The sequence below is a fragment of the Callithrix jacchus genome, chromosome 15, assembly GCF_049354715.1.
Source record: "Callithrix jacchus isolate 240 chromosome 15, calJac240_pri, whole genome shotgun sequence".
Classification (NCBI taxonomy): domain Eukaryota; kingdom Metazoa; phylum Chordata; class Mammalia; order Primates; family Cebidae; genus Callithrix; species Callithrix jacchus.
Window position 1 is genome coordinate 7964361 of NC_133516.1, and position 25965 is coordinate 7990325.

Sequence of the window (25965 nt, forward strand, 5' to 3'; positions counted from 1 at the left end):
CGTGATCTTAATAGCTGACATTATCTAGTGCTTGCAGGGGGCCAGGCCCTTCCTGCGTGTTCACAGAGGTGGAAACGATGCACGGAAGCCTTGCCCAAAGTTACACAGCCAGTGGGTGGCAGAGCTGCAGACCGTGTCAGGCATGTTGGCTCTGGAGTCTGGGCCCAGTCTTAGGGTTACTCACTGGAGTCTTACAAGGTGGCTCATTTCTGGAATATCTACTTCCCAGTATTAAATTGTTCTGCTGTAAATGAAGGTCAAATCTAGCTTTTTATGTCTACATCCTTAATAAACATGGTCATGTGTAAAAAGACAGCAGTATTTATTTGAGGCACTGCCGTTTTTACCTAAATATGTTGAATTGAATTTTAAGATTAACTTGTAATAGATAATACTTACTATAAAAGGACATTTTATTCTTTATAAAATATTTTTCTGGCCAGGTGTGGTGGCTCACACCTGTAATCCCAGCACTTTGGTAGGCTGAGGCTGGTGGATCACAAAGTCGAGAAGTTGAGACCATCCTGGCCAGTATGGTGAAACCCTGTCTCTACTAAAAATACAAAAATTAGCCGGGCGTGGTGGTGCATGCCTGTAATCCCAGCTACTTGGGAGGCTGAGGTACAAGCATTGCTTGAACCTGGTAGGTGGAGGTAGCAGTGAGCTGAGCCACTGCACTCCAGCCCGGTGACAGAGCAAAACTCCATCTCAAAAAAAAAAAAAAAGGTTCCTGATCTTTATGCATTCTTTTTTTTTTTTTTTTTTTGGTTTCTAAAGTAAAGAGGTTTAATTGGCTAATGGTTCTGTAGGTTGTACAGGAAGCATAGTGGCTTCAGCTTCTAGGGAGGGCTCAGGAATCTTACAATCATGGTGGAAGGCAAAGTCGGAGCAAGTACATTTTACATAGTGGGAGAAGGAAGAGAGAGAGGAGAGAGGTGATACACCAGCATCATGAGGACCCGATCGTAAGAACAGCACTAGAGGAAGAGCGCCAAAGCATTAGAAGCTGCCTCCGTGGTCCAGTCACCTCCCACAAAGACCCCCTCCAGCACTGGGTATTTCTGTTTTGTTTTTGGTTTTGAGACAGGGTCTCCTGATCTCCTGGGCTTCAAGCAATCCTCCCACCTCAGCCTCCCTGGTAACTGGGAGGACAGGTGCTTACCACCTTGCCTGGGCTTTTTTTTTTTTTTGTAGAGACAGGGTTTCCCAGTATTTCCCAATATTGCTTGCCCAGGCTTGTCTGGAACTTCTAGGCTCTAATGATCCGCCTGCCTCTGCTTCCCAAAGGGCTGAGATTACAGGTCTGACCCACCATGCCTGATCCAGATTTGGGTGGGGACACAGATCCAAAGCAGATCACCATGGCAGCCATGGTTTCATGGTAAAGGCAGAGTTAAATACCACAGCAAATACCATACCAGCAGTAAATGCCATATCTGGTGAATTCCTACCTTCATCTTTTAATTTTTTTCCTGCCTAGTTATTATTTTGTTGTTTATTGTACTTTAAGTTTTGGGGTACAAACCTGACAAAAATAAGCAATGGGGAAAATATTCCCTGTTTAATAAATGGTGTTGGGAAAACTGGCTAGCAGTGTGCAGAAAGCTGAAACTGGACCCCTTCCTTACACCTTACACTAAAATTAACTCCACATGGATTAAAGATCTAAGCATAAGACTTAACACCATAAAAACCCTAGAAGAAAACCTAGGCAACACCATTCACCACATACCATGGACAAGGACTTCATGACTAAAACACCATAAGCATTGGCAACAAAAGCCAAAATAGACAAATGGGACCTAATTAAACTCCAGAGCTTCTGCACAGCAAAAAAAAATAGTCATTAGAGTGAATCGGCAACCAACAGAATGGGAAAAAATGTTTGCAATCTGCCCATCTGATAAAGGGCTGATATCCAGAATCTACAAAGAACTAAAACAGATTGACAAGAAAAAAGCAAGCAAACCCATTCAAAAGTGAGCAAAGGACATGAACAGACACTTTACAAAAGAAGACATACATGAGGCCAACAAACATATGAAAAAATGCTCATCATCACTGGTCATTAGAGAAATGCAAATCAAAATCACATTGAGATACCATCTCATGCCAGTCAGAATGGTAATCGTTAAAAAATCTGGAGACAACAGATGCCGACGAGGATGTGGAGAAATAGGAACACTTTTACACTGCTGGTGGGAGTGTAAATTAGTTCAACCATTGTGGAAGACAGTGTGGCGATTCTTCAAGGATCTAGAAATAGAAATACCATTTGACCCAGCAGTCCCATTACTGGGTATATACCCAAAGGATTATAAATCCTTCTATTATAAAGACACAGGCCAGGTGCGGTGGCTCATGCCTATAATCCCAGCACTTTGGGAGGCCGAGGTGGGTGGATCACAAGGTCAAGAGATCGAGACCGTTTTGGTCAAAATGGTGAAACCCCATCTCTACTAAAAATACAAAAAATTAGCTGGGCATAGTGGCGCATGCCTGTAGTCCCAGCTACTTAGGAGGCTAAGGCAGGAGAATTGCCTGAACCCAGGAGGCGGAGGTTGCAGTGAGCAGAGATTGCAGTGAGCAGAGATTGCACCATTGCACTCCAGCATGGGTAAACTAGAGCGAAACTCCATCTCAAAAAAAAATAAAATAAAAAAAATAAATAAAGACACATGCACACGTATGTTCATCGCAGCACTATTTACAGTAGCAAAGACCTGGAACCAACCCAAATGTCCATCAATGATAGACTGGATAAAGAAAATGTGGCACATATACACCATGGAATACTATGCAGCTATAAAAAATGATGAGTTTGTGTCCTTTGCAGGGATGTGGATGAATCTGGAAACCATCATTCTCAGCAAACTGACACAAGAACAGAAAAGCAAACATCGCATGATCTCACTCATAGGCGGGTGTTGAACAATGAGAACACAGGGAGGGGAGCATCACACACTGGGGTCTGTTGGGGGTGAGGGACTATGGGAGGGACAGCCGGGGTTGGGGAGCTTGGTGAGGGATAGCTCTGGGAGAAGTGCCTGATGTAGGTGACAGGGGGATGGAGACAGCAAATCACCATGGCGTTTGTGTGCCTCTGCAAGGATCTTTATGCCTTCTAAGGCAGTGCTTTCAAATGCTTTAAAGCTGAACACTCTATTTCTTCTTCTGAAGATAACATACTTTAAATAACTCTGTATTATGAACAAACTGCATTTTCTTAAGCAATGATATATTTAATTTCTCATCTAAATAATCCTCGACACATAGTTGCTGGTCTGACCTTTTTATCAACATGAGCTAACCAGTATTCTGTTTCGAGGTGATGTGATTTTAGCTGTGAACATAAGAACTTTGTTTCGCTTAACATCTGTTCTCCTGGGATAGACACATGGAGGCATTCTGATCCACCTTTGAAATATGAGTAATAGTTTGGGAATGCCACTGTCCCCCTAGCTTAGGAGATTCGGGGTTTGGGCTGGGTTAAGCACTTACTGGTCCAAGGCTTACGGTTTAAGGTTAAAAATTTAGATCAACAGACTTCACACAGCTTTGTTTTAGGGACAGGCAGACATTATCCTGTGGTTTAAAAAGATCTGTGCAAGCTTTGCTCTGATGTGCTAAAAGCCTCAGTCTTGCTGCTTGCTTATTAATTAAAGCATTGGGCTCAAGGGAATATGAGTGGGCAGTGTCTGGCTGTCTGCGTGGTGTGCTCTGTTAAACAGAAAGTCATGTGGAAGCATTTGGGAGAGATTCTGAACACTGAAGGCCTCCCTCTAATTTGAATTGTTTTGCAATTGCTGATGGAGAAGGTAAGTACAGTATCTTGTTAGTATGACAGGTTCCTTAGTTGGGTGCTCTTGTGGTGACTTCTTAGGTCTCTGTGTTCTGAAGTCAGTGGTCAGGACTAGCCTTGCTTCAGGCGTCTGGGAGCCAGCTCTCAGTGAGGGTGTGTGTTCCCTGAAGGCAGGGCTGACTCTTGGTCAATTTTGGTCTCTGCCTCTCATCTTGTGAGATGTTGGGCCCGCAGGGGACACTCAGGTGATGTTACTGGCCCATTGTTAAGTGGGAAACATGCTTTCTTTAATTTAATTAGATGGTTCTTGTTTTGGATTTTTGGTTTCTTCTAGGGAACTGCCTTATTCAGAGCCTAACCATATTTTTAAAGGAAACATTATTTAAATGTGCATGTATGCACAAAAACAGAGAGCGAAGTGTAATGAATCTCCATGCACCTGTTCTGAGGCTTCAATAATCATTCTGCAAATCTGGTTCCATCGGTTTCCCTAAATGCTTCCCTTTCATTTCCTTTCTCCTTTTCTCTTCCTCTTCTTTCCCGTCAGTATTTTAATGTAAAATTTAAACATCCTCCTTTTCACTTATATATGCACCTATAGCTATAATATCTTCTTTCTTCTTTTAACATAAGTATTGTGTCAAAAGTTTAAAGTGTTCAGCCAAGTGTGGTGGCTCACGCTTGTAATCCCAGCACTTTGAGAGGCTGAGGTGGGGAGCATTGCTTAAACCAGGAGTGTGAGACAAACCTGGACGACACATTGAGACCTATGACTCTAGAAAAAAAAATAATAAAATAATTAGCTGGGCACAGTGGCATGCACCTGTAGTCCCAGATGCTTGGGAGGCTGAGGTGGGAGGATCACTTGTACCCAAGGGTTTGAGGATGCAGTGAGCTGTGATCAGACCATTGCCATCCAGCCTGGGCGACAGCCTTTTAAAAAGGCTTTTATCTCTTTAAAAAAAAAAAGTTCCTTAAAGTGTTAAAAGTATAGCAGCAAAATTAACAACCATCCCTTAGTCTCACTAATACCTAGTACATCTTCTGATTGTTCCCTGGATTATCAAAGGTATCTTTCTAAAGTCCCCCTCCGTTTCTTTTTGCAAACTGTTGATTTGATGAAGGAGCTGGATCGTTTGCTTCAAGTTTGCTCTAAAGATCGCTTCCTCGAGGTATTGTTTGATTTATGTTTTATATAAGGTTATTAGATCTGGAGCCTTCTTGGCTCAAGTTTTTCAGAGACTGACTTTCTATTAAGTAGATGTGAAGTGAGCATATTAGTAGTTGAGCATGGGAAGAAGTGAGACATCCCTCCGAAAGCAGAGAGTAGGCGTGGGGCACGGCGGTTAGCAGCTGGGGCCAGCCGATGGTCCAGGGACTAAGCTTGGCGTAGATGAGTTTGAGCTAAGATGCTCCCACCCAGCTGCGAACCCCAGGACCTGGTCTGTGGCGTGGTGTGTAGAGCAGGAGGTAGCATCTGTTTGGTTAGGAAACTTTTTCAACTAACCTCTAAATGATTGACAACTCTGAAGCCATAGCTTGACTGTTGAGCAGAGGATTAAGAAAAATTGGTTGAGGAAAATGAAGAAATGAAATGGTCACAGAAGTGTGGGAGGGGAATGGCTGAGACTGGGCCACGGTCCAGGTGTGGGGCTGAATTCCCAGTGTTTCCCACCATGGTCTCTACTGAAACTTCTCCTCCTGGTTGTATGGCCACATGATGGCCCAGCACAGCAGCTAGCTCTTCAGCATGTCTTGTCTCTGGTCTGTGAGCCAGAGCAGCTCTGGTCTGTGTTGGGGACTGGCAGCCACACCAGACTTGAATCACAGCTTGTAAGAAATAACACCAGCAGCAGCCAGCAGTGAATGCATGCTTATGTGAATGCCTAAACAGAAATGCACAAACGCCAAGAGATTTATTCCAAGTGGTGCCACCATACTCTTGAAAGTGGAGAAGTAATTGTTAGGCTGGCTTGTGATGTTGGCCCTAGAGTTGTGTGGTTTGAAGAAGGCTTATGCAGACTCTCGATATATTGTCTTCCCTTGAGTGGCTAGTGGGATGGACTCAGGGACCTCCCTGAGAGATGAGATGTTGGCATATGTTTACCAAAAACAGCATTAGGACACTAGAGGGAGGGAATGGAGACAGTGACCATGGACTCAACACCTCCATGCCTCAGTTTCCCCATTGTCAGGTGGAGCTAATCATCATCATCATCACCTCATGGGGTTGGGTGAGCTAAGTGAAATACATATGTAAATTGTTAAGAACTGCGCCTGATGTGTAGTAGGTATTCACCCAAACGCCTGAGGTTTTATAGCTCTCAGTAGATCCTGCTTAATGAGTACATAAATGTTAGCCATTAGACGAAGCTAATGCATTACTGCATGCCCGTGTCAGTGGCTGTTATGTGATGCATATCAGTTCTGTGAATGAAGAAAGTTACAACGTTTACATAGGTTTCAGGAGGTGTTTATACAGGTAGTAAAATGAATTGCTCTTTGGCTAGTGCTGGAAACACAACTGAAGCCATGTAAAGTGGTCATTGCTATACAGGTTGTCAGTCCCTAGATGCCCAAATGCTGCTGCTTCGAGGGATTCTTTGAGAGCTGCAGTATTGTTTCAGGTCCTCTGTGGTGTTCTCTAACATTTACTATCGGGGTGTGTGTCTCTCATCTCCTCTGTTGTCTGTGAGCTCCTAGAAGGCAGAATGTCCAATAGTGCTCTACATGAAGCAGGCAGCCACTAAATACTAAATGCCCCGCCTGGACTGTGTTTTCAGCAAGGCAGGGAAATGAATCAGACTTTTATTAGAAAACATTGCTCAGAGCACGATTATTGGATGGATGTTTATGGAGCCGCCTCTTTGTCGCAGGGAGATAGATGAAGAATTTTCTCTTCACCTGTTGCATAGGACTGTGTGATTCTGCAAACCCGCCATAGTCCCCAGACTACAGGTGGGCATGGACCTGGATGTCCATGAGAATCCAAGGAGGTGTAAGTCATGGCCTCCACCTGCAAAGCCTGCACGACTGACCAGAAGCAGGCTGAGCGTGAAAGAAGGTAGAAGGCAGTTTGTGCTCTGGCCTTCAGAGGAGAGGAGTGTGGTCTGCAAGCTAAGCAAAGGGAGGTTTTATGGAAAAGTGGGTGGGTAGCAGCTACGGGATTTGCAGAGAGAGCACAAATCACTTCATTGGCTGAAATGACAAGGTGAGGTTGGCATGATTGAGACCTAAGTGTGCTTCAGGACCCACTCACTGGTTTTTGCTGCAGACGGCCTGGAACTGGAGTCAGAGTCACTCTGGCGAGGCTTTGCTGGCTGTGTGGCAGTCGGGTGTCAAGACCACTTTGAGTTGAGAGGCCGATCTGGCACTTCTCTGCAGTCTCAGCTTCCTGAGTGAAGATAAGACTAGTGCCTGCTTTCTAGGGTTACTACGTGTGTTAACGAGAGAGTAGCTGCCACCATTGGATGCTACATCAGTGGATGGGCTGACCTTGGAGGAAATGTTTGGGAAGCAGCTTGGCAGGTGCACGTCTCTGCCATTAAAGGCGACGTGGATTCTCCCACCTGCCTCTTCAGAGCATCCTGGGCAGACCTCCCGGGTTCCTAGTGATTTTCTGTGGTTAATTCAAAGGCCAGGTGTAGGCTTCTTCATTCTGCCCAGATCAAGAGTTTCAGAAAACAGCGGTGCTGAAGCGTTAGTGTCCGCAGCAGTTTTTTTTTTGAGTGGGGGTGGGGGTGGGGGCAGGATCCTTGCTCCACTTCTTTGCCTCTTTCCACCCACTGCTGGGCCCCGCAGAGTCCAGGGTCAAGGGGATTGGAGGGGAGAGAAGGCAGAGTCTTCACTTCCCAGTGCTGGTGGGCTCCCTCTGGGCCGCCACATGTCTCCGGTCATGGCTGGCCTTTCGGGGGGAGCACATTAGTGGTTCTTTAGAGCTGCTTCCCCCCACTGTCATCCCACCCTCAGGGGCCTTACAAGGAACTTTCCCTGATGCTCTGTCCTGTGGCCTCTGCAGCCTTCACCCCCTCCTGCCTGGGCCTTCTCCACTGGCAGACAGCCCACCGCTTCCACAGGGTCTTGCGTGGGGCATCTGGCTGGCTTCTGAGCTGTCCTGGTAGTCCCGCCCTGGGAAGTCCAGCATCCTTCTCCTGCCCCAGCCACCCTGCTGCCTGCTTCTCCCCGATAGCCTTCCCAGCAGCTGCAGCCAGGTGAGGGGCAAGCTCCTGGGAACGCCCTGTGCTCCGGTCCAGAAACAGCAGAGGGTGAGCTCATGGGGCGGGAGCAGCTCTGCAGGGCTGCACCGGGCCAGGCAGTGCCGTTGTTCTTTCTCACACGTGCTCGGTTCTTCAGGAGGGGCCTCTCCTTTAGCCTCAGGGAAGCGAAGGGGAGAGGCCGCAGAGCTCTCCTCTCTTTTATTATTTGTTTATTGAGATGGAATTTTGCTCTAGTTGCCCAGGTTGGAGTGCAATGGGGCGATCTCGGCTCACTGCATCCTCCGCCTCCCAGGTTAAAGAGATTCTCTCTCCTCGGCCTCCTGAGTAGCTAGGACTCCAGGTGTGTGCCACCACGCCCAGCTCAGTTTTTGTATTTTTAATAGAAAAAGGGTTCTGCCATGTTGGCCAGGCTGGTCTTGAGCTCCTGACCTCATGTGATCTGCCCCCCTCGGCCTCCCAAAGTGCTGGGGTTACAGGAGTGAGCCACCGTGCCTGGCCTGTTTTTTAACTTCCAGCAGAGGCCTCTCCCAAGTCATCTCCAGCCTGCTCTGAAAGGGGCTGTGACATTTGGACACTGCGTAACAAGTCCTGTGAGGACGGGCCTCGAGCCTGTCTTCAGGAAGTGAGCTCTTTCTAAAGCATGTCACCTCTTGTGTCTAGTTTTGAGTAAGCAGGAGGAGTGTCATCCTGCTCTTCACAAGGTTCATGCGCCCGGCCTGGCACGCAGTAAACACCCAGCGAGCGCTGGCCGTTGCCAGGATTGACCCTCTTTGGGCTACGGTTTTCTCATCTGGAAAGTGCAGTTGACGGAGCTCTGCTCTGCGTGCCGCCTAGGGCTGAGGATGTGCATGAAGGCGTTGTGAGTCCGTTCCGTTTTTACACCGTAGCCACAGCACAACGGGATCTCTCCGCGCATGTTTAAGGCCTTTGTAAGCAAGAGCCACCCGGAATTCTCCTCTAACAGACAGCAGGACGCCCAGGAGTTCTTCTTGCACCTGGTGAATCTCGTAGAGGTGAGTGGTCAGCCTCACGGACGCTTGGCGGGTGGTAAGGAGGCGCCTGGCTGCTGGCACAGAGCCCTCCCCACTCTCTTCCTGCCTCAGTCTCTCCTGTCGAAGCTGCTTCAGAATCGGCTTTCTGGAAACTTTCTCTGCTCAGCCCACTTGATGTGACCGCTCCTCACGCGCCAGTTTGCAGACACTCGTGGCTCGCGCTGCTCCTCTCAGCCTGTGTGTGTCACAGGACTGCTTGCCCCTTACTCCACTCGCAGTTTACCTGCTCTGGGCTTTGTGACACAGTTCCTTAAGAGCCCTGTGTGGCATGTGGTGTCCTCCTGCCACTGTTCGAAGATGATGACTCTGTTCACATGAGAATAAACTGCATTAAAAACATTTTTGAAAGCCACTGAGAATTCCTGAGTAAAGGGTTTTTTGCCCCCCAAAAAGCAACTTTTTTTTTTCCCGGTTATTGCAGTGTTCTTTGTGGAAAATATGGAAAACACAAAGGAGGACATCGAAATTCCCCTTAATGCCACCTCTGCAAACAGCCAGCGTTTTCTTTTTCTTTTTTTTTTTTTTTGAGATGGAATCTCACTCTGTCATCTGGGCTGCAGTGCAATGGCACGATCTCGGCTCACTGCAACCTCCGCCTTCCAGGTTCAAGTGATTCTCCTGCCTCAGCCTCCCGAGTAGCTAGGATTATAGGTTCCTGCCACAAGGCCTGGCTAATTTTTTGTATTTTTAGTAGAGACCGGGTTTTGCCGTTTTGGCCAAGATGGTCTTGAACTCCTGACCTGGTGATCCACTCTCCTCAGCCTCCCAAAGTGCTGGGATTACAGGCGTGCGCCACTGCGTCCGGCCAGTGTTCACGGGGTGGCGCCTGCCCCTCCAGGCACTGCCCAGTTCTCATGTTCATTTTCTGCATGCTGCTCTGTAAGCATTGTTTTCAGGCAGATGTTTTGCCAGGTCACCCCACGTCTGTCTGTCTTACCTGATTCGCGTGAGTGTCTTTGTGGAATCAAGTGTTACGCGCTTTCATTCGTCCAGGGCAGCCCTTTATTTTTTCCCCTTTCTCTTCTTGACTTTCCCTCCTCCTTTCTTCTCATTCATGAATTTCCCTCCCATGCTTTTAAACTTGATAATGTTGAAATATTAATCCATGATGAACTATATTTTATTTTACCAATGCCTGTTTTTGGACCTGAGTTACGTTCCAGTGTTTTGCTATTGAAGTACTTTGGTGAATGGCATCCCCAAAGAAAGTGTCTAAAGCCAAGTGTTTACACCAGGTTTATAGCTCATTTTCTAAGTTGTGTGACCCAACATTAATGCATTTGCTAACCTGATACAATCCGTCCTTCAGAGGAACCGCATCGGCTCAGAAAACCCGAGTGATGTTTTCCGATTTTTGGTGGAAGAACGCATTCAGTGCTGCCAGACCCGGAAAGTCCGCTACACGGAGAGGGTGGATTACCTGATGCAGTTACCTGTGGCCATGGAGGCGGCGACCAACAAAGGTTAACAATTCCAGAGCGGGAAATGGGTCCAGTGTGTATCCCCATGGGGACTGAGTGACGCGTGTCTCCGTGGGAACCAAGCGCCGCGTGTCTCTGCGTGGGAACCGAGTACCGTGTGTGTCTGCATGAGAACCGAGTGCTGCGTGTGTCCGCGTGGGAACCGAGTGCCGCATGTGTCCCTGTGGGAACCGAGTGTTGCGTGTCTCTGCGTGGACCGAGTGCTGCGTGTGTCTGGGTGGGAACCGAGTGTCACGTGTCTCCGCGTGGGAACTGGGTGTCACGTGTGTCTCTGTGTGGGAACTGGGTGCCGAACTGAGTGCTGCGTGTGTCCATGTGGGAACCGAGTGCCGCGTGTCTCCCTGTGGGAACCAAGTGCCGCGTGTATTCCTGTGGGAACCGAGTGCTGCATGTCTCCTTGTGGGAACCGAGTGCTGCGTGTGTCCCTGTGGGAACTGAGTGCCGCGTGTCTTCGTGTGGGAACTGAGTGTCGCATGTCTCCGCATGGGAACTGTGTGCCATGTGTGTCTCCGTGTGGGAACTGGGTGCTGAACTGAGTGTCACGTGTCTCCGCGTGGGAACCGAGTGCCGCATGTCTCCACGTGGGAACCGAGTGCCATGTGTCTCCGCGTGGGACCGAGTGCCGCGTGTGTCCGCGTGGGAACTGAGTGTTGCGTGTCTCCGTGTGGGAACCGAGTGCCATATGTGTCTCCGCATGGGAACCGAGTGCCACGTATCTCCCTGTGGGAACCGAGTGCCACGTGTGTCCCTGTGGGAACCGAGTGCCGCATGTCTCCCTGTGGGAACCGAGTGCCACATGTGTCCCTGTGGGAACTGAGTGCTGCGTGTCTCCGTGTGGGAACTGAGTGTTGCGTGTCTCCGCGTGGGAACTGGGTGCCATGTGTGTCTCCGTGTGGGAACTGGGTGCCGAACTGAGTGCTGCGTGTCTCCCTGTGGGAACTGAGTGCTGCGTGTCTCCTTGTGGGAACCGAGTGCCACGTGTGTCCCTACGGGAACTGAGTGCCGCGTGTCTTCGTGTGAGAACTGAGTGTCGCATGTCTCTGTGTGGGAACTGGGTGCCATGTGTGTCTCCGTGTGGGAACTGGGTGCCGAGCTGAGTGTCGCGTGTCTCCACGTGGGAACCAAGTGCCGCATGTCTCCGCGTGGGAACCGAGTGCCGCGTGTGTCCACGTGGGAACTGAGTGTTGCGTGTCTCCGTGTGGGAACCGAGTGCCATGTGTGTCTCCGCGTGGGAACCGAGTGCCGCGTGTGTCCCTGTGGGAACCGAGTGCCACGTGTGTCCCTATGGGAACTGAGTGTTGCATGTCTCCCTGCGGGAACCGAGTGCTGCGTGTCTCCATGTGGGAAAGCCCTCGAATCAGAGAGAATATTCTAGTCACTGAAGTCTCAGGAGTAGACCTAGACCCCATGATCTCTGCTTTGCACGTCTCTCTCATGTCTTTGTTAGTTCCCCTGTGACTTCCTTTGAGAAGAAACAAACGCACCTCAGGTTTTACCGAGGCATCATGGATTTCACTGCCTATAAATTTGGCCAGCTATTGAATTTGGAGTTAGCATAATTTTGGGGAAAATTATTGGTAATGATATCTGTGGAAATTTCTTTAACACCGTCATTTACAAGTTGCGCTACAAAGCCCTAGGGAAATGATCAGGACTGCATTTTTTCAAGTTAGACATTCTAGTAGAGGTCTCCTGAAATAATCCAGCTTTGGCCAGCATATATTTCAGCCACGTCTCCTGGGAGATCAGTGGTGTCAGGGTTCTTTGTAAAAGCAAAGCCCATTGGAAGGGTCTCTGGGCTCTGGAAGACAGAAGAAGGCGGAGTTGTGGGGTTCACGTTTGGTACCTTCTCCCTCCATCAGTCTAGTCTGGTTCTTCTAGGCAGAATAGACAAATTGCATTTCTTTGAATTAACATCGTAGAAGCAGAAAAAGACGGAATAGCTGCTGCATTGCTCCTCTCTTGTGAACCGGTCATTTTTTGTTAAGTTTAGCAATTCCGCTGTGCAGCCATAAAAAGGAAGGAGATCATTTCCTTTGCACATGGATGAAGCTGGAAACCATCATCCTCAGCAAACTAACACAGGAACAAAAAACCACCCCATATTCTCACTCAGAGTGGGAGTTGAACATTGAGAACATGTGGACACAGGGAGGGGAGCGTCACACACTAGGGTCTGTGGGGGAGTGTGGGGAGCAAGAGAAGGGAGCTTAGAGGATGGGTCAGTTAGGTGCAGCAAACCACCATGGCGCCCGCACACCTGTGTAACAGACCTGCACGTTCTGCACGTGGATCCTGGGTTTGCTTGTTATAAAGAAAAAAAAGTTCAGCAATTCCCTGAATGGCCCTTTTTCCTCTTTCTTGTGGATGGGGGGACATGGGTCAGTTTGTTATGCTAATTGGAAAGTGATGATTAGGGTGATTTTAAGATGAAATGCTTTTCATTTGCTATATGCTCATGTAGCTTTTGATCAGTTTCAAAATGCTTATCCATTACACAGTGCAGAAATAAGAAAGGGGGTCTGTGGTTTGTTTCCTTGTTAAAATGAGGCTCCACTTTTTCCTGAGTATGTAATAGCACAGAGGCCTTCTAGGTGGGGAGGCCTAATGTCCGAGGTGCTGGGATGTGCGATGGTGGCTGCCTGCAGGCCTCCTCCCTGGCCTCACACCTCTGCTGGACCCATGACCTCTAATTGTAGCTGCTGGTGGAACCAAATCAGAAAATGTCGAACCCTGGATCTGGTTCTTGTCAGGTGCTTAGTGGTGGTTCTTTGTGTTTTTTTCCTGCCTTTGGTTATTTTGTTTTAAGATAGCTTGAAGTTAACAGGAACACTTGTGTTACTTTTGTGTATGTGCGTGTGATCATTGGCAAAAACGGAGCCATTTACACAGCATAAATCTCTTTCTGGCCTTATCTGCTGGGTGGGGAGGCAGTGCTGATCAGGGTTTGAAGTCCAGCTTTGTCAGTAACTGGCTGCTTTCGACTTTGGGTCTCAGTTCTTCTGCAAGGCAGCGAAGGGCTGGGGAGAGGTGAGCCCTTGGACCTTTTTCGGAGATAAAATACTCTGATGTGAAGGCCTGTGTTGGGAAGATGGCATTTGAATAATCCCACGATTGGCCTTTGGACAAACCAGGTTCATGGGCATTTACATCACACGCATGCTCTGACGCTTTCACCCCCCTAGGCCAGTCCACACTCACACAGCCCTCCTGCTGGTCTCAGGCAAACAGGCAAATAGATGTTAATGCTCAATGCTGCCTGTCGGTGCCACTCTAAAGATGACCTGAGAACAGCCTTTCAGCAGGTGCATCTGGCTCTGTAAAGGACCACACATAAGCAACCCCGGGAAGCCCAGAAGCCTCAGGGAAGACTGTTCAAAGGGGGTGCTTTTCTTTTCCGTAGGATAAGCAGGTCATCCATTTGCTCTTTCACCCAGATGAACTGATCGCTTATGAACTAACGAGAAGGGAAGCAGAAGTGAACAGAAGACCCCTTCCTGAGCTGGTGCGTGCCAAGATACCGTTTAGTGCCTGCCTTCAGGCCTTCTCTGAACCAGAAAACGTTGACGATTTCTGGAGCAGTGCCCTACAAGCAAAGTCCGCGGGTGTGAAGTAAGTGTGTGTGTGTGTATGTGTAGGCAGGGGGGTGAGGAGGGTCCATGAGAGGTGGGGACGGGGTAGGGGAGAGTAAGTGGGTGATATTTGAGTCTGTGTGTCTGTTCATGTGTGATGGATGGGATTATGCTTCACACATCCTAATTGTCGTCACACTTGACTTGCGTGAGACCTGCCCAGTAAAACAGGCCTGTGATTTATATTATGTGCTAAGGAGGGGCTTCTTTTTTTAAATGTAAGGTTGTGTTTTATTCTCTATTAGGAGCCTCCCTCCCTCCCTCCCTCCCTTCCTCCCTTGCCTGTCCCTGCCCCTCTCTCACCAAGAGGGTACAGCCAAGAAACAACCCCTACTCCCAAATGGCAAGGATGACATCAGAAAAACACGTAAGACAGGCCTCCAGTTAAACTCCATTGCGCTATATTTTAACTCCATAGTTAGAGACTGGGCCTAGAACATGGTTGACTGTGTGTCTCCTTGGAGTGGAGGAGACATCTCAGGACATCTCAGAGTGGATGGGAGGTCTTCTGAGCATTGTTGAAACGAGCCACCCAGGCTTTGGTCAGCTGTCCTGTTGTCATGTTGTGAGGCTGCTTGTCAGACACATACAAGTTTTTTCCTCCACTGGCCACCTTAGTTGGCTTGGTACAGTTGAGTCCTTGCCAACACCTCCAGATCACTGCCACTAACTGGCGAAAGAATGCTTACAATGCCGTGAAACAAAGGGGGGGTCTGAAAGTTTGGCTCCAGGAGTTTTGCTATGTTCAGATAATCTTGGGCTATTTTTCTTTGAGGCTAAGATTGAGCTTTTGGCTAACAGACAGGGGATTAAAGGGTGGAACAGCTGCTGTGGGCTGTTTGTACCCTGGCCTCAATAGAAGTTAATCATATATATATATCCATCATATATAAATATATATATATTTATATATACGTATATAATTATTATTTTTTTTGGAGGAGTCTCCCTCTGCCACCCAGGCTGGAGAGCGGTAGTATGATCCTGGCTCACTGCAGCCTCCACCTCCCAGGTTCAAGTGATTCTCCTGACTCACCCTCCCGAGTAGCTGGGAATGTATCACACCTGCCTAATTTTTGTGTTTATTTCTTTTTAACATGGAGTCTAGCACTGCTTCCCAGGCTGGAGTGCAGTGGCGTGATCTCAGCTCACCCGCCTCCCGGGTTCAAGTGATTCTCCTGCCTCAGCTTCTTGAGTAGCTGAGATTACAGGCATGTGCCACCATGCCCAGCTAGTTTTGTATTTTTTACTAGAAATGGGGTTTCTCTTTGTTGGTCAGGCTGGTCTCGAATTCAAAACCTCAGAGGATCCACATGCCTTGGCCTTCCAAAGTGCTGGGATTACAGGCATGAGCCACTGTGCCTTGCCAATTTTTGTATTTTTAGTAGAGAGGGGGTTTCACTATTTGGCCAGGCTGGTCTCGAACTTCTGACCTCAGGTGATCTGCTCTCCTCATCCACTCAAAGTGCTGGGATTACAGGCCTCAACCTATATTATTTGTTCTGTTTGAAACCCCTCCGTCAGGCTTCTGCTATGTTTCAGATCATAGACTTCATATGTTAAAAACAGGAAAGCAAAACAGTTTATTTCAAAAAAGGAAAACAAGCCGTATTTGTTAAAATTGTTTTTTCAAAGCTCCATATCCAAGGGAGGTGAATAGCAATTCATCTGGGTATCAGTTGCCCATCACTGGGTGAGTTTCCATCCTAGGACTGCTCAGCTGCAGGTGTGGGTGGCTGTGTGTGTGTGCAGGTGTGTGCGTGTGCACATGTGCGTGGACCTGTTTGTGTCCTTGCAGATAACAGTTGGTGAGTTCTCAGGTTCAGTGTGAGAGATGCTTAATTACAACTCAGAGATAACTCTGGGCAGTTAGAGCGCTACCCTCTCTATTACTGATGGAAAAATTTAAAAAAACCATTGACAGTAACTTAAGACTGATTCCTGCAGATTTATCCTTTCCTCTTGGTGCTTTTGTTTTGATTCCATTTTGGAGGCGGAACCTGATCGTGGACCTGGAAGCTTAGACAGCCCCCAGCATCAGGTGTCAGCTGTAGAGTGGGGTGTTCCTCACCTGCCTGGCCCTCGGCTACCCATTCTGCTCTTCAGAAAAGGGCCTGGTGTCTTAGAAGTGCAGGTGTGACACTCTCTGGGCCTGCCTCTCCCTGTAAGTGTCCTGCCAGGAAGCAGCCTTTCAACACCTGGAAATGGCTTGTCTTTAAGATGGGGACTGAGAGGCACGAGCTCTCCACAGACAGGCAGACTCCCTGAGCCCAAGGCTGTGGTCAGGAGACCTGGACTCTTCTCCTGTGTCCACTTCCCACCTTATCTTCTGTCCTGGGGCAAAGTCACTGCCCAGTGTCCTTCCGTCTGGAATGGAGTAATGATCTTGCCCCTGAGTCTCTCAGCAGTTGTAGGCAGTGGGAGCCTATCTACCTAGAATCCTTGAGGAGGGGTTTCTGCTTCCTGCGGCTCCTACGAGGACCTTTTTCCTTTTCCTTTCTGTCTTCACGCACCTCTTCCATACATGAGAAGAGTTAGTGATGGGGTATCCATTTGTTAGCGGTTGGAAACTGGTCCTTGTGGGAGAGAAAAAGACAGTGTTAAAGGCAATAAAGCAGCTGCATTTATGGCACGTCTGCTGCCGCTGGGTCGTGTGCTAAGCCCTCCCATCAGTTACATATTGCATCCTCTTAGTTGTCTGAAGTAGGTAGCATTATTTTCTCATTTTATGAGGGAAGAAATGAAAGAAGTCATTGGCCAGTAAGTGGCAGACACGGGATTCATTCCCGTCTGACTGAGTTCAAACTCTAAACACCGGTTATCAGGCCCCCCACACTCCTGGTCATGCTTGCTTATCCTTACATTTTTATAGAGCCTTGCTTTTTATATTTTTTCTTTCTTTTATTTTTTTGAGCTGGGGTCTCACTCTGTTGCCCAGATTGGAGTGCAGTGGCACGATCTCAGCTCACTGCAACCTCCACCTCCCAGGTTCAAGCGGTTCTTCTGCCTCAGCCTCCCAAGGAACTGGGACTACAAGTGTGTGTCACAACGCCCGACTATTTTTAGTATTTTTAGTAGCAATGGGGTTTCACCATGTTGGCCGGGATGGTCTCGATCTCTTGACCTCGTGATCTGCCTGCCTTGGTCTCGCAAAGTGCTGGGATTACCAGCGTGAGCTGCCGCACCCAGCCAAGAGCCTTGCTTTTTCTTTATTATGATTTATCATGTTCCAAATATTAGTTTTGAGAAAACCAGTTCAGTGGGTTTCTAAGAGATCTTATTTTTATTTCCAGCAGTGTAGGCTGTGATTCCATCTACATTTTGTTAATCTGGGGCCTTGGGTTTTTCTTTGTTACACCCAGAGCCTGAAAAGAGCAGGAAGAGGCAAAAAGTATCCTAAAGCTCTTGGTGGAACTTGCATCAGATGGGCCAGACATAAAGACCTTTCTCTTAAATGATCATGAGCAGATCGTGTGTGGGAAGAATATTAGTGCTTGGAAGGTTCATTCACCCAGCAAATATTATTGTTCACTTAGCATATTCTAGGCAATGGGTTGATCAAGACCTCATTCCTGCCCTCAGACAGCTCACAGATGAAGAGTTGAGAGGGAGAGATTTTTACTTATCCATCATCATTTATAAAGAGAAAAGCTTGGTGTGGGGTTGTACAGCGCAGACTCCAGGTGGACGCCCTGTGTTCAAACGCCCCGTCTAGAACTTACTGGTGTGTGACCTTGGCTAGGTGATGTCGCCGTCAGCTCCTGCTTCCCTGTCTACAAAGTGGGGATAATAACGGCACTTTCTTTGCAGGGCTGGGGTGAGGATTAAGGGAGATGAGCCATATAAGGAGCTTCACATGGGGCAAATACAGGACGGAATTATTATTTCCATTATATTTAGCTTTCAGTTTTTCATCTTTGATGATATAATTTGAGTGAGGTGGATTGATGATTATGTTTTCAACAAGTAGACGGGGTAAGATTTTTTTTTTTTTTTTTAGTTAGGTTTTCAATACAGTTGACAATGTCAGGGAGAGGGATAGTTTATGTTTCTTTCTCAACAAAATCTTTATCGTATTTTTGCCTTAATTGTAACTGGTGAACAGTCAATATATTTTAAATAATGCAGACAGGTTGTTACCAGACACCACAGTGCTCTTGCTGGGACCTCTTCTAAGCACTTTATGTCTTAACTCATTTAATTCCCGTAATAGCTCTTCCAAGTAAATTTGCTGTCTATTTAGATCTCTTTGAATGATTTACATTCTACTGGTCTTTATTAAAAACATATTATTTCCAAGGGCATTTTAATTCCAGAAATTAATTTTAGGAATAAAAGAATAAGCTGAGCATAATTTTTAACTTTGCTAGATGTGACTACTTGATGCCCTCAACCTGCAATAAATGAATGCACAGCCTAACTTTTGAGATGGATTTGAACAGATGCATACTGAACAATTGCTACATGTGAGTGCTTCAACTTGAGACCCTATAGAGGTTACGAAGACGAATAAAGAATGTTTTGCCTGACAGGGCAAATATAATTTGAACACCGTTAAATCTGCTTTCTGGTGCTTTTAGGTTGGCTGTTCCCCATGACACAGTGATGTGTTAAATCATCCCTTCCCCAAGCTTGAGTTGTTCCACTACCCTACTGTGGTGTCACAGCTGACATCCTACCTCGATCCCACAGAGCAGTTTCAAGTCTCAGGGGTCCGGAGTCATATTTTGGAAATTATTGATTTGCCAGTGTCTTTTGGTTGATTTCACTGTTACGTATTTTCCACATTTTATGCTAATGTGGTAGGAAGAGGAGGTCAGAAAAATAACATTTTTACATTAGTTAAAATATCATGGCTGGGTGCGGTGGCTCATACCTGTAATCCCAGCACTTTGGGAGGCTGAGGCGGGTGGGTCACCTGAGGTTGGGAGTTCGAGACCAGCCTGGCCAACGTGAAGAAACCCTGTCTCTACTAAAAATACAAAAAGTAGCCAGGCATGGTAGTGGGCACCTGTAATCCCAGCATTTTGGGAGAGTGAGGCAGGAGAATCGCTTGAACCCAGGAAGTGGAGGTTGCAGTGAGCCTAGATCACCCCATTGCACTCCAGGCTGGGCAATAAGAGCAAAACTCCATCTCAAAAAAAAAAAAAAATTATAATACCAGATGGAGTTGGTTGTTTTCTGGTGCAGTTGAGGACTTGGTGACATTTAAATAAGAATGGTGTTTATTACTGCTTCTCAGAAGATAGCAAAACCTAATTAGAGGTAATATGTAATTTTTGGAGAGTGAGCCTGGCCAGTAGTAGGTTAGTTGCTTGGGATGAGAAAGCTCCTGTTTTCTGAACGTCTTTTTTATTATTGCCTTTACTCTTCTACCAACTTTGTAATGGAGAATTTGAGATACAGAGAATTTAAAGAACTTGCCTGGGGCAAAATACAGATCAGTGCCAGTTCAGTTCAGCATCCAAGGCTTCATAGCTTCTAGGTCTTCCACGGCAAAGTAATCATGCTAATTCCTTGGGTATACACAATGCTTTCTAGGGTACCAGGTGAGTTCACATCATTTCATGAACGTCGCCTGGCCTGGCAGGCAGATATGATTAAGTCCATTTTGTAGACGGATTGGGCGGGTCAGTGGATCGCCCAGATGTGGAGTGAATGAAGTGCCCACATCCACGTCCTCTGACTTTTGTCCCATGTTCTGTCCCTGTGTTGTGCCTTTTCTCTGACACTAGGGGGCAGCAAACACTTGCATTTGTTTTCGAAGTTCTGGGACGATGCATCACAAACAGAAGGCAATGACTTAGATTTGAAAAGTGGGATGGGGAGGATATTCTAGAATTTTTTATTTTAAAAGGTATCTGTGATACCTACCAACAGCTCATTTTCTTATTTATATTACTCACCACACCCCCATTGACTACACACAGAAATGGTTGTTAAAAACATGCTGGTAAGTGTGGAGTGAATGAGCTGGAACTCGGGTGTGAGTCTGGTGTACGAGCTGAACAGTCTGGGTATAAGATGGCCGAATCCATGCCCAGGCAATGGAGCCTTTCTGAAAGTCTGAACACAGTTCAAGAGACTGCTGATGTGTATTAATTTTAAACTTCACGGCCCAGATTCAGATGTTTTGGATACTTACTTAGAATATGCTATGGGTTAGGCACTGCAGTATTTTAATGAGGCCCTGGCATTTCCAGTAGTCAGCCTCAACCAGAGTTTCTGTCAGCCCTTTGTCTGCCAACTCTGGGCTGTAAGACAGTGACTCTGTGTGGAAGAGGAGGTGGGGTGTTTCAGTGTCACCCGGGGAGCCTTTCCAAACCCCACATGCATATATGCAACGCATGCATGTCATCAACAGTTTAAAAATATGTATACTAAATTTTAGCAAGGATTTCAGAAAAAATAAATGGTTAAAAAGCACTTTTCAGAAATATAAAACACCACAGCAAAGTAAAAGTAACAATTTTGAAACAGGTCTAAAAGCATTCTTTTTTTTTTTTTTTTTTTTTTTAATGAGACAGAGTTTTGCTCTCTTGCCCAGCCTGGAGCGCAGTGGTGCAATCTCAGCTCACTGCAACCTCCACCTCCTGTGTTCAAATGATTCTCCTGCCTCAGCCTCCTGAGTAGATGGGATTACAGGCATGCCCCACCACGCCTGGCTAATTTTTGTATTTCTAGTAGAGATGGGGTTTTGCCATTTTGACCATACTGGGCTCAAACTCTTGACATCAGGTGATCTGCCCACCTCGGCCTTCTGAAGTTCTGGGGTTACAGGTGTGAGCCACTGTGCCTGGCCCCAAAAGCATTCTTAAAGGACAACATTCTACATTAAACATTTTCTTCTTGTGAAAAGGCCAGGACCAGTGAGCAGGCGAGAGCGAGTGTGTGTCCACTTACGTGTCTGTGTCTGCGTGTTCTGCCTCTTCACTTCAGCCATTGGAATGGCCAGGTGTGCCTCAGACAAAGTTAATGTGCTTTTTGAACTGTATTCACAATTCTTACTGCCTTGTTTCATTGATATGTCCCCTTGTGTTTCCCAGAACATCTCGCTTTGCCTCATTCCCCGAATACTTGGTAGTACAGATAAAGAAGTTCACTTTTGGTCTTGACTGGGTTCCCAAAAAATTTGGTAGGTATCTTTTGCATGCTTTTGCTTAAAACATCAAATGAGTTATTTAAACAACATGGCATGTGAAAGAGCCCATGTAGTCCGCTGCCACAGACAGCTCCATTTCATTCTCCATCACTCCCACCTTTCTGTTTTGAACTGGGGTATATGATAAGAACTGGCGGCAAACATTGCCGCTGCTTACCCAGCCCTCCAGTTACGGCGGCTTCTGGAATGACCGGATTCTGAGAGTGTAAACAGAATCCTCACGTCGTCAGGAAAACAGCACTTTCCAGACTTTCACGTGCATAGGAATTACCTGGGATCTTGGTGAAATGCAGACGCAGATTAGGCAGGTCTGGGGTGGGCCTGCGATCCTGTGTTTCTCACAAGCTCCCACGTGCTGCTGGTGCTACTGGTCCACAGACCGCGCTTTGGGCAGCCGGTAGCTGAAGATGCTCTCTCCTCCTAGCGTCTCTCCTCTGCGTGTGAGCAGGCAGGCATGGCTAATGACATTCACGTACATCACACACATGTTATTAATAATAAAATAGAAAAAGCCAGTGGCCTTAGACAGTTAAAATAAAGGACATGATTTTGGGTTCATTAGGCTTTCTTTGTGCTGATTTTACAGATTCCTGACCATTGCTGGAGGTTAGTTTTCCAGACAGTGCATCAAAGCCTTTCTCCAGCATTATGATCTAATACAAAGGGCATTACTAGGTTGTCCTCAGTGGTGTGGAAGAACGTACCATTTCTCAAGCAAGTACTTTGGATTATTTGCCAGTCTTTTAAAGTTTTTATGTTTTTAAGTACCTAAGAAAAAACCCAACTCAGTCTTACCCTGATTCAGCACTTGTCTGAAGGGGATAGTTAAAAAGGATGTGGAATCGGCTGGAGTGGCTTCCTAGAGACCTTCAGCGCTAGCAGTTACACAGCACTTGTTTGCCACGTGGAATTGTGCTGGGCTGTCACGGTCCTGCAGGAGGTACCCCTTTCTTGGCAGAAGAGTTTTATGAGCAGCACAAGGCAGAGGGCAGGAGGCTGACCACTCAGCTTTTCTTCCACGGGCCTGAAAAGTGCCCGAGAGAAAAAAACTCTCTTGCTCTGAAGGCTTCGAACCGCCTTGGACACGGTTTGCTTATTTTCTTTGTCCTTGGAATTTCTGTAACGGAATATAAAATTTGAATCAGATTTCATCGACTTGCTGCATTTTAAGGAGCTCGAAGTTTTATTTTATGAACCTGGATTTTTCTCTTCAGGAGCAGTCATGTTGATTTCCTTGGTCAGTTTTTACGTTTGGTTTCGCTACCCCCTGAAATTTAAATTTCTTTTTAAATTAAGCTTTGTTCTTTGGGTTGTTGTTTTAAAATAGGATTTATGTACCTTGCCTCATAACTGATTTTGGGGACAGTATTTTCAGATTGTTTACTAGCCCAAAAGGTGTATCTCATACCAACATTTGAACCCATTTTTCATTAATATACGCATCTTGACAGGGTATTAGTCTGAGAAATTTTGTATTTGAATAAGCCTACACAACAGTGGAGCCAAGAAGTTAACACACGCACTTGTAGAGATACCGCACTTGAGAGTCCGTTAATTTCTTTAAAATTCATTGTTATTCAAACTGTAGAATATCCACAGCACCATCATGATCTGAGAATGACTTGCATCATCACATGGGATTGCAAACCCAAATCCCTAACAAGGGCAGGGTAATTAATAATCGAAAGGGAAGAAGTGGGCTGAGGGTAGGAAGCTCGTAGCTACCTTGGCCGTCTCAGGTATTCCCGTTGTGAATAAAGAGATGCGCTAGAAAAACTGCTGTAAGAATCAGACCGAGGCTCAGGGAGCGACGGGGCCCTGGGGTGTGTGTCAGACTCGCATTGCCCGTTGTCTGGGGTAGAAACTGAAGATCTGCTCCAGACGGGTGTTACTTTGGGAGAATATGCAACAGCTTTACGCTTTTCCCAATAAGCTGGAAATCTAACTTTTAAATCTTCTGATTTAAAAATTAGAATCTGTCATCAACACTTTTAAAGTATCGAACAGATTGTGACCTCAGGCTCAAGTGATGCACTCTCGTTGGGTGTGAAATCCTGCCCCCCACTGTACTCCCCGGGTTCTCCACTGATGCCCCACCAGTCTTCACAAGTCTGCTGGTTGAGAGACGTATTCTAGGGAGTTGAAAACATCCCTTGGCTCTGCCTAGACGCGTGCATGTAGTCCCCATGCTGGTGCTATAACAAGGTGACTGTGGACAGCCCCGCGAGTGTGATCTTTCTCCTTTTGCAGATGTTTCTATTGATATGCCAGACCTGCTTGATATCAACCACCTCCGAGCCAGGGGGTTGCAGCCGGGAGAGGAGGAACTTCCAGACATCAGCCCCCCCATCGTCATTCCCGATGACTCCAAAGGTACCATCTCCTGCCAGGAGAACACGCTCGACCCTCACACCGTGTCCTCTAGGAACACTCTCCCTTTCAGCACTCTGTTGCTGCTGCCACCACCCACGGGGCGTCTGGCCGCCCTCCTGTGATGTAACCCCCGCCCCCTCAGCACACTGCAGCAGGAAACATAAAATAGACATTGCAAGAGGCACAGACCCATCATGAGTGGTGGAAATGGACAGTGTTTTTCTGTAGGGTCTTAGTCTGGGAAGCTGTGTCATTGCATACTTGGGAATACCTTTGGACAACCCAAAGGGGAAATTCAACAGTATGAGTTGGTTTTAAAAACCGTGACGGCATCTCAACTCCCCAACTCTGTTACTGCTTTGGAGAAAGGAAGAGGTTTGAGTTTCTCTTTGACTTTGTGACCCTGTCACTGGTCACTGTTCAGAATACATAACTTTTTCGTGGAAAAAGAAATGCCAGAAATAGTTGCCTCACCTTTGTGGGTTCAAAAACAGTGTCAGGAAAATCTTAGTTTAATTATTAGCTCAGTTATCCTGATTGACTCAGTTTCATTCTGGCTTTGTTCGCTCGCCCGCTTACTGTCATCTGCCTGGTGGGTTACTCAGGTAAATTAACTCGCAACGACTGAGCAAACAGTCAGTGTTATTGCTCAGCATGATCAGGTATAAAGGAAGTGCAAGGTGAGTCTAGAAGGTACAGGATGGATTCAGATAGACGTCTGTGTATGTTCTCTGATGTTGGCTCAGATGCTAAGTCATAGAGAGAGAGTTAGAGAAGGGACGTTCTAGGTCACAGAGTTCAGGTGGTTCATTAAGGGGGTTGAGGAAGGATCAGCATCAGATAAACACAGGATGGCTCATTAGTGCTGCTCCGGCTCTCTCTGATGCTCATAATAGAATCTTCGGATTGTAGTTACATAAAGCTCTTAGAAATACAGACAGAGGCTGGATACAGTGGTGCACACCTGTAATCCCAGCACTTTGGGAGGCTGAGGTGGGAGGATCACTTGAGCCCAGGAGTTCAAAACCAGCCTGGTTAGTATAGTGAGATACTATCTCTGCAAAAAATAAAAAATTTAAAAATTAGCTAGGCGTGGTGACTGGTGACATGTGCTTGTAGTTCCAGCTACTCAAGAGGCTGAGTCAGGAGGCTCACCTGAGCCCAGGAGGTTGAGGCTGCAGTGAGCCACAATTGCTGCCCCACCCTCTGGCCTGGGCAGCAGAATGAGACCCTGTCTCAAAAAAAAAAGTTTTTTTCAAGAAGAAGTAATAGGGAGGTAATAGGGAAATGGTAGTTTGTTCAGATAATGATCGGAGCGTCGTGTTGTAACTGACCTAATGCCTGAAAGCTATTGCTTTCTCTCCTCACTGAGGCTGGGGCGGTCTGTGTGGGGTTGTGGGATTGACAGCAGTGTGTAGCTCCCCAGGAGTGGGGAGGGCACGGGGGGTACCCTGGATACAGCAGGTTTTCTTTTCCTAAATCTTCTCATTTTCTGTCCTCTCCCTTAATTTCCAGATCGCCTGATGAACCAACTGATAGACCGTATGTATCTTTAAAAATGTTTCTCAAGTCTTACTGTTATTAATCTGATGAACCTGTGTGTGAGAGTTCAGTACAGAGCCATTGTTCTGTACATCTGTATGTGCTGCTTTTCCCGGGTGGGAACGATTCTCTGTCCCCTAGTCAGTGACTTGCTGATCAGGTGGCCTGTGGGGCTCAGGAGAGTGACCATTAGCATGAGGCTAAGCAGTGGGTCAGAATCTTGGCCCGCCATTCCAGTTTTTCTCCTCTTTTGGTATAATTTGAGAGCAGTGTGTACGTGTCTGTATCCGTATGTATGCACAGATTCACACACATTTCTACAAGTATCTATATGTTATTAACAAAAGGAAACAAAGCTCTTTGTGTCTGAGCCTAAGTTACTTGGTAAATCTGTCTCTCAGTGTTTTAAACTTGCATAATTAAACAAGGAACTTTTTCCTTCTATACTTAACATTTGAACTCTCCATCTCCCAGAGCTGATTGCTTCCTGTGATTGCAGATGGATGTAAAGGCCTGCAGTGACTTTCTGTGAGGTTTAAGGAACAGGCTTTATTGGCTGTAGATAGTGCTTTCTCTTCAAGTTTCAGCCACAGGAGAGGCTGCTGGAGAGGTGTTGAGGATGCTCTGAAATCGTTTCGGAATTGTTTTTCTCTAATTTCCTATGGGGAGATTTAGTGTATTGCCAGATTGGATTGTCCAGATAA

General features: G+C 46.8%; 1 protein-coding gene across 4 annotated transcripts in view; it reads left to right on the forward strand.

Moving 5' to 3' along the window:
* USP13 (ubiquitin specific peptidase 13) overlaps window positions 1–25965 on the forward strand; it is a 129967-nt gene that overhangs the window by 77375 nt on the left and 26627 nt on the right. For 3 of the 4 annotated variants that reach the window (XM_003734800.6, XM_035273660.3, XM_035273658.3), the window contains exons 11-16: window positions 8907–9032; window positions 10381–10534; window positions 13990–14164; window positions 21231–21319; window positions 23597–23719; window positions 25235–25261. In XM_003734800.6, the coding sequence (XP_003734848.1) occupies window positions 8907–9032; window positions 10381–10534; window positions 13990–14164; window positions 21231–21319; window positions 23597–23719; window positions 25235–25261 (694 nt within the window). The remainder of the gene's footprint in view (window positions 1–8906; window positions 9033–10380; window positions 10535–13989; window positions 14165–21230; window positions 21320–23596; window positions 23720–25234; window positions 25262–25965) is intronic. The other variant, XM_035273659.3, reaches the window with a different exon arrangement.